General features: G+C 32.8%; 1 protein-coding gene across 1 annotated transcript; it reads right to left on the bottom strand.

Annotated features, from left to right (window-relative positions):
- Positions 1-2961: 2961 nt before the first annotated feature.
- Positions 2962-8375, bottom strand: LOC107018873 (glutamate dehydrogenase A2). Its single transcript, XM_015219458.2, has 9 exons — positions 8081-8375; positions 6723-6836; positions 6221-6442; positions 6041-6115; positions 5812-5928; positions 5460-5710; positions 4224-4299; positions 3934-4020; positions 2962-3366 (listed from the first exon to the last, which is right to left on the bottom strand). Exons 1-9 carry the CDS (start codon positions 8186-8188, stop codon positions 3181-3183), a joined length of 1236 nt encoding a protein of 411 aa, XP_015074944.1. The 5' UTR covers positions 8189-8375; the 3' UTR covers positions 2962-3180.
- Positions 8376-9383: the final 1008 nt, after the last annotated feature.

The following is a 9383-nucleotide window of genomic DNA, read 5'->3' on the forward strand; positions in this document are numbered from 1 at the left end:
TATATATATATATATATATATATATATATATATATATATATATATATAACACGTACATTAAATTTATAATACTTGATTAATACCATGTAAGATGTAACATATAACATGTCACAAGTAGTACGTTTTTCTTTTTCAAGTTATACACATCAAATATATTTAATTCCCCAAGATTATCCATCTCCTTTGAAGTTGATGGCGCTAGGTCACTATCATAGCCACTTGAGCCACCACCAGAACCAGAACCATATCCATTGCTAGAAGTTGACCCACTCCCAGACCCAAAACCAAACCCCCAACCTTGACCTAATCCATTAGGCGACCTACTTGAGCCAGAGCCATAACCCCATCCTCCTCCAGGGCTAGAACCCCTACCCCAGTTGTAATCCCAAGTACGTGCACGTGTTGCACCACTTTCACCACCACTAGGGGATGAAGATGTTTCCGACATGGTCACTCCCTTCCACCATCTCCTCCACCAGTGTTGAAGGCTAGATAATGAGGTGAGATCAAGAAAATGATCATGAGAGTGAAATGAGAAGTGTGGTTTTGCACTATTATGGTAGCAATATTAATGTACTCTTCTTTTTCTTCTTGTTATTGTTGGTCAAAATTGTGATTTTAAGATTTGTACATGAGGATAGTGAATATTTATTTATTTATTTATGGACCTTATACATGCACTTGTCGAGAATATGAAAATGGGATAGCAAGTATTAAGTATATAATTCTTTGATATATATCTATAGTGGGAGAATGGTGGTGGATATCACTAACTGGCCACCTTATTTGTTAGGCTACTAATATGAATTTCCCCTTGCCAAATAAATGAATAATCACTATTCAAATATTCTTTATTTGAAAAAATTCAAATTCAAAATTTTTAATTAACTATAACGAGATTTCAATAGATCATACATCTCGATTCTTAAGATGCCCCTTTTTGCCTATTTGTTAGGTTATTAAACTGAATTTGTATCATATAGATTGTGATGGAAAAATAGTCGCTGATGATACATTCTACTTTTTTAAAATTTAAATTAATTCACATGTACAATATATTTGATTATGGATAGGGCGAAGACATACACACATTTAATTTGCTGCTCATTATGGTCCTTTTTGCATACTAATTTGAATTTGCATTGAATAGATTATCACAATGATAATTTGTTCGCTAACAAAATATTCTTTACTTTCAAAATTCTAATTAAGAGCAGAGAAATTGCAGTCACCTATCGTAAATTTTAGTATGGTCCTTTAGACTTATATGTTTAACGCCCTATGAACATCGCTTTCTATGATGCAAATAACACTCATGACTTGGATTGAAACCCTAACTTTTGTGTAGTTGGATGAAATTATTATAACCTAAAACTAATACATGTCATCACGAACATATCCAAAGAGAGGGAAAAAAATTATCTTTAAAGATTTTTTTTTGAATTGAATAAAAAAATATCAAAATCAGAGGTAAATTTACGATTTGAAAATTATTGATCCTTATAATGATTTAAAATAATTAAAATACAATTTAATGGATTCACAATCGAAATTTAGATTTTTTATAACTTTTTAAAGGCATACACGTATATAAGAAAATTATTGAATTTACGTGAATTTATAATTTTTACGCTACATCTGTCCCGATAGAAACTTGACACATGGACATTCTCTCTTGATGACATCTAATCAGTTGGATATTCATGGGATACCAATAAGCTTATTATTACTCAACTAAATTGTAGTTGATAGTTAATATAACTTTAATTTAAGCTGAATTTATTTAAGACATTTAAATCTGACCCAAAAAAAGATAAAAATAAATCTTATTTTTATAATGTTATAAAAAATAACAAAATTATTTTAAGTATAATGTCAAAAGTATTATATCTCAGGTCAAAAGAAAGCTAAGATGAAAAGTTTTTGTCTAATGAAATTACAAATATGCATAAATTTTTATATGGAAATATTTTTAATTATCAAAGTATGTACCAATATAATTTTTTTTTTTTTGTCAAAGTGGTTTAATGTATAAATATTTAAAATATTTGGCCAAAATACTAGACTTTTTATTTGTTAAATTAGAGATATACTATTTATATATGTGACTTTGTTAACAATAATTCATCTAGTGTTGTTTTCTTTGCCATGAAAATAAATGACTTGCAATAAAAGTGGGAAAACAATTGAATTAAAATAATTAATATTTGAGCGAGGTTATAAAGATTGTTATTGTTGTTATAGGTAAAAAAAAAAAATGTTTGTGGAAAAAACTTGGGTTATTTTTTAAAAATTTGGATGATGTTTGTTATTCGCATTTTGAGGGTCTGTCAAGGTTTAAATTTGAGATTTTTAATTTAAAATGAAGGAATATTTATTATTTCACTATAATTTTTTATGATAAAAATTTAATTTTGTAGTAAAATATTATTATATAAAAATGATATTACAGAATGATAACTATAATGATGATATATATATAAATTAATAATAGGTGTGTATTTATCTATATCCTTGTTGGTTCAAATTTTATTCGTGCAATTTATGCATCACTTTCATTTCTTGAAAGTCAATTTGATTATTATCTTTTCCAAGTTTAATTAAACTAAACCAACTTAATTTTTCAAAATTAAAATTTAAATATTCAGAAATTCTAATATAAGTTGCAATTCTGCTTATGTTTATATAATGAAAAGATACAACTTCAAATTGTTATCAAAGCTCACATAGTTCGAATCTAGAGACGTGAAAAATGCAAAAATTGATATAGATGAAATAATCTAAAATCATACTAAAAAAAAACTAAAATTAAAAAATCATAAGCTTCAAATCCTAGCCTCGCTTCGTAGTGTTAATTGGTTAGGCTAATTCAATTCACCTAGATGCCCACAAGTGTACTCAACTAAAAATCCCTTCAAGTGTTCATAAGGTAAAATAATACCGAATTAAATGCGAATTAAATGGGATAAGGTGAGATATTTCAGAATTAAACGATCCCTTAATGTATCGAACATGCTTAGAAATGTAGCAATAATAGTTATGAGAAGGAAAACCAGTGAATATACAACATCCATGTTCATAAAATTAGACCATTTCTTACCAGAAAAGAAAGATCATTCAAACATTCAGCTGTGGACGGAAAAGATTATTCGTCTCTAAACACAACATAGGCGAATATATTTACGCCTCCCAACCTCTCAATTGTGTTGCACGTGCAACGCGATTCACCCCCAACGTGAAGGCGCCCATACGAAGATTGCAACTATGAGATTGACACATGCTCTTGAGATTACCAAAGGCTTTTGTCATGTATTTCTTAAGCTCCCTGTTAACCTTCTCTTCATCCCACATAAAACCTTGAATGTTCTGCACATGAAAAGGTTTTCGTCAATGCAGAATCGTAAGAGAACATATCTAACGAAACATGGAAGAGATTCATTGACTACGGTGGAAACATGGGCGCCTAATTCTAATGCAACAAGGGTGTTATTAGTACAAGTCAGATGAACACCGTGATTGATGAGAGAAAACAATGAAGAGTTGTCGTCAATTATGAACCTGATGATTATCGTCTATTTTAAAGTCGTTGTAACTTGAAAGGACACCTACTAAACTATATTCTTATATGTGGAAAAACTACTTGAAAATATTACAGAATTCCAACTAAATACAGTCAAACATCTACATAACAATGTCGTTTGACGGGATGTTTTGTGATTGCTATAGCAAGATACCGTTATAGAGAATACATGATATAACATAATACGGAAGTCGGTTCTAAGGAAAACTAGGCTGTTATAGAGGATGATTGTTATACAGAAGTCTAACTAATTACTCTGATATCTTAGGGAAATGTCATTTGAGATTTGGTCAAAATATCACTGCAAGTATAAAGCGGAAAATTTAAGGATGTCATGTATAGATAGATTTTACCTGAACCCACTCAAAATAACTAACAGTCACGCCTCCAGCATTGGCATATATGTCGGGAAGAATTAAAACACCTTTCTTCGACAGAATCTGTAGAAGGAAGTCACGCGTTAGAAATTATTATCATCCAAGTCTACGTTGCTCAGACTCTCCAAAAATGTTGTCGTACTTCATACCGGATCCTCCAAAAATGTACTACTTTTGGAGGATCTCACACATATCATTGACATTTTTGAAGAGTCTCGCAGCATATATGCTAGTCTAACAGATATGAAAACCTGCAAAAGTGGTACCTCATCAGCATCTGGATCAGTCGGATGATTTGCTGCTTCTACGATGAACTTGGCCTTTACATGATCAGCATTTTCTCTTCACAGAAGAATCAGAATAGACAAAGACAGATTTAAACAGCGGAGAACATACTTATTTTTGTCAATACTGAAAACTGAAACCCAATAAAATAAAGTATAATTTTACAAAGAAAACTATGTAGAAAAACAATATCCTTTCAGTAGAGTTTTACTAAAAAGAACATAAAATAAGGGAAAAGACTCCATCTATTAGTGCTAGAGTCAAATCTCTCTATAACGGTGTCGCTTCTCTAGATATTTTTCTGCCTACAGAGGATGATTGTTACAGAGAAGTCTAATTGTATCATGCTAATCTGGTCTATAGGCGGTTCTCTCAGCCTATACCATTTAGGCTGACCATTTGATGATTTTAAACTCTACTCTTTTATCGGGAGGGTGAAATGAAGACTTGCCTCGGACGTACGGTGCGATCAGAATATGTCGCCAACGCTTAAAGGTAAATTCTATAAAGGAGTGGTTAGACAGACTTTGTTGTACGTGGTTGAGTGTTGGCCAGTAAAAAATGCCCACGTTCAGAAGATAGAGATAGCGGACATGAGGATGCTCAGACGGATGTGTGGACATACTAGGAGAGATAGGATTAAGACGAACTTATACGGGAGGTAACCGAGACTGAGATTGTTCGTGCATGTTAAGAGGAGGTCTGAGGATGAGCCAGTGAAGAGGTCTGAGAGGTTCTCTGTTGCAGGAGCTAGAAGAGGTAGATGTAGAGGTAGGCCGAAGAAGATCTGGAGGAGATGATTAGACAAGACATGCCACAACTTCAGAAGCCTAAGTTGAGTGTTGTTACACTTTATGAGGGAGAGGTAGGGGATAGCCCTCTTTGGTAATTATCTTAAGTTATCGCGTAATTTCTTATTCTTCAATGTGTATTATGATCCATTGTTACACATATCCTGTATCTATTTTGTTTTATTTTTTCTTACAATCCTGCATTGGATACTTTTCTTTTCACCAAGTGTCTATCGGAAACAACTAGTCCACAAAGGTAGGGCTAAGGTCTTGCTTACGTTCTACATCCTTCCGAGACCCCACTTGTGGGATTATATTGGGTATGTTGTTTGTTGTTGTACCCTTTAATCGGGAAAGAAATTCAGGAACTAAGCTATTCAGATTAACAAAGATATAATATTTCATACTAATAATAATGGTTTGTACCTGTTCAAAACTCCTCCCAGAGCACAGGGTATAAGAACATCGCAATCGTGCGTAAGCAATTCATCTGTGTTCATTACATCACCACCGCCGAAATCAATTAGGTTCCCTGTTGCTTCTTTATGACTAAGCAAAGCTGGTATATCAAGACCATTCTGATTCTTGATTGCTCCAGTTATATCACTAACTGCAACTACTTTGCCACCTATCTCGTGAATAAGCTTTGCTACCCATGATCCTACGTTCCCGAACCCCTAAAGAATATTTGCAAAAATATATTTAGCAACATTTCAACTTATTTTTTTGTGCAATATCACGGTTGCTGCCTGCGAATTGAACTAATCAGAAATTCTACCTGAATAGCAAAAGTCAAATCCTTAATCTGCTTCCCCTGCTCATTAAGCAAAGCTTCTGCAGCATAAACGACACCACGTCCAGTTGCAGCTTCCCTACCCAACGAACCGCCAAGATCCTAGGTAAAATAGTGAAAAGGGGTTCTCAAAATGACTTGTTTGATTCCGGTTGGATAAGTTTGAACATAATAGCACATTCGGAAATTAATAATTTACTGAACAAAAACTTACAACTGGTTTCCCGGTCACAACTGCAGGAGAGTGACCATGAAATTTTGAATACTCATCCAAAATCCAAGCCATGGTCTGTCACAGGAATCACCACATAAGCGCATATATTTGCTTCATATTTTGAAGCTCCGTAGAGAAGAATATGTTCACAAAATTACATCAGAGAACTGTATCACGAACCTGAGCATTGGTGCCCATATCAGGCGCAGGGACATCAGTATTAATTCCAATTAGGTCATGGATTTTCTGCGTGAAAACACGTGTAAGGCGCTCCAGTTCGCTTAAACTTAACTCTTTTGGTATGCAGCCAATCCCACCCTTTGCTCCCCCGTATGGAATATCTGCTACCGCAGTCTTCCAAGTCATTAGTTGAGCAAGGGCGTTCACCTCATCAAGATCAACCTTGTAAAAGAAACTTAAGCCATTTCAGAGCAAATTCTACTTCTGGAAAACAACAAATATTGTAAAGACGTAACTAGCACAACCATGGAGTCGGTGTACACTGAAATACAACAACTAGCCTCCATGCTTATCGTTCCTACTAAATCTCCTTGTACTTTTTTTCACTTACAATCTTTCCACTCTTACATATAACCGTTATTAAATGGCATACCAATGTTATACAGCTTGAAAAAAGTACATTTCGAAATTTATTAAAGAAAGAACACAAATTAAAAATAACCTCAGGATGGTATCTGATTCCTCCTTTCATGGGTCCACGAGCATTATCATGTTGTACTCTAAATCCAACATAGGAAACAAGCGTTCCATCATCCTTGGGAATTGTGCATTCCACCTGATCAAATAGTAAATCGATCAAACAATGTGCTTCATAACCAAATAAACAAACGATATCTCCACCTGCTTGTTTAAGCTTTTGAGTGAACCATTATACATTTCAACGAGATCCACAAATCTCCACAAACATATCAAAATGTCCACTCTTTGATATTTTTTTCACAGACTTCAACACATTTCAGTACAACGTACTCCAATGTGATCTCACAAGTGGAGTCAGAGTAGGATGGGGTGTGACAGACCTTCCCCTCCCTTCTGTGAGAGGTAGAGAGGCTGTTTCAGATAAATACTCGGCTCAAGAAAATAAGTTTGAGTTCTTTCACAACAATACCCTTCTCCACCTTAGATTTAACAAGAACATAGAATTCATAAAAAAAAATTGAAACTTTACACAGACATTAACACATTTCAGTACAACATACTCTGTGTGATCCCGCAAGAGGGGTCTAGAAAGTGTCTGCAGTGCCAGACCTTACCCCTACCTTCTATGAGGTAGAGAGACTGTTTCTGACTGAACCCTCGGCTCAAGAAAATAAATTTGAATTCTTTTACAAAAAGACCCTTCTCCACCTTACATTCCATTAGAACATGAAAATCATAAAAAAGATTAAAGCTTCGCAGACATTAACACATTTCAGTAAAAATATCCAGTGTGATCCCGTGGGTCCGGGACACACCTGCCCCTACCTTTTCTGAGGTAGAGAGGCTGTTTTCTGTAAAACCTCGTGTCAAGAAAATAAATTCGAGTTTTCTCCACCTTAGATTCAATACCAACATGAAATTCTCAAAAAAGATTGGAACTTTACACACATATACATTTCTGCACACTAAAATTAAAAAAAAATGAGTTCTTTCTGAAAAAACCCCCTTTTCCACCTTAGATTTTCAATCATAACATAAAATTCTTCAAAAAGATTGAAACTTTACACTAATATACATCACACTACACTAATATTGATCACTTCATACTAAAATAGAAACTTTTGAGTTCTTTCAGAACAAAACCCCTTCAATTTTCAAACATAACATGAAATATTCAAAAAAGATTAAAACTTTACACTAATATACATCACATTACACTAATATATATCACTTTACACTAATATTGATCCCTTCACACTAAAATTCAAAAATTTGACTTCTTTCATAACAAAACCTCTTTTCCACCTTAGATTTTCAACCATAACATGAAATTCTTCAAAAAAGATTGAAACTTTACACTAATATACATCATTTTTATACCTTAATTTCTCTAAAAGGGATCAAAAGACTCTTTTCAAGTTTGGAGTCCAAACCAAGAATCCTAGCTGCTTGGCGAAAATTTCTGTTTGTAGCTGCAAGTGCATTCATGGCTGCTCTCTATATTCTTGAGAGAAAAAAAACCCAAAAACCTAGTAGGATCAAGATTATGAAGAGAAAAAAAAATGACAAAAAAAAAACAAAAAATGGGAATTTTCTTAATGCTAAATTCTTGAAGTAGTACTACTTTTATATAGTAAGTAGAGTGATTGAGGGGTTTTAGGTTAATCACAAAATAAGTGGAAATTATTGAAAATAAATTTGATTTTTTTCTTTTTGTGATAATTACAAATGGATCACGAGCTCCTTGGGACTTTGCACAACCATATACTCTCCTATTTTTTCTCATTTTACTTTTATCATTTTTGGTCAAATTACTTTTATGGAAAATATTGATAATTAGAGTTAATACATCAAAAATACCCTCTAAATTAATCATGTTCATAAGTTTAAAACTTGAATTATGGAGTGTCATTGTTAGATTTCATTTTCTTGGTATATTGTGAGAGCTAAAAAAAAAAGATCAAAAGAGATTTATGTGACATTTTACATATTTTTTCATTATTATTTTATCAAAATGTGTTTATTTCAAATATCACAAAGGTTACCACTAAAATTTATCAATGTTTCTATATATCAATTTTTGCATTATAATTCTAGCATGACAAACATGTGATCAAATGATCCTTTAATTAAGAAGGAAAATGTCTTAATAAGTTAATGGAGTACAAGAAAATAATTAAAACATGAAGTATATATTATAAATAGTGAACATGATATATGGACTTTGTTCTAGTTTGGCCATTTTAAATTGCAAAAAAATTGTCATTCGATTTTTTAGATCCCATGAATCAAAAGGCATAACATGAGTTAATGTAGCAAAATCTTGAGTCTATGCCCCTAAATCTCTCCCACAAACCCTAAAACGCGTCTAACGTTCAACACTTGGAGTTTTGCTTAACTATTTTGATTGAATCATGTGTCGGATTTCTTAATTAGCACTATTTACCTTCAAATTCTTTAACAAATGACTAATAAAAGTGCAATAGAGAAGAAAATTATAACACAACTTATGGAACGATTTTTTTTGTATTTTGATTAACAATTTACCTGAAGAATTACAATTGAAAGGAAATACCGAAAATGAGTTCAAATATGTCGAATCTTATCCAACTTCATAAGATTGATACCTAGAAAAGAAAAAGAGAAGAAAGAGGTTATAAGGAAGAAGACGATAGAAACGAGG

This window comes from Solanum pennellii, chromosome 5, assembly GCF_001406875.1.
Source record: "Solanum pennellii chromosome 5, SPENNV200".
NCBI lineage: Eukaryota > Viridiplantae > Streptophyta > Magnoliopsida > Solanales > Solanaceae > Solanum > Solanum pennellii.

Excerpts from the sequence above, each read along its gene's own strand:
- LOC107018873 (XM_015219458.2), bottom strand. The coding sequence starts at position 8,188 with ATGAATGCACTTGCAGCTACAAACAGAAATTTTCGCCAAGCAGCTAGG. Across the intron at positions 6,837-8,080 it reads TCCCTTTTAGAGAAATTAAG|GTGGAATGCACAATTCCCAA; the intron begins GTATAAAAATGA and ends CTATTTGATCAG. Across the intron at positions 4,021-4,223 it reads CTGATCCAGATGCTGATGAG|ATTCTGTCGAAGAAAGGTGT; the intron begins GTACCACTTTTG and ends TTCCTTCTACAG.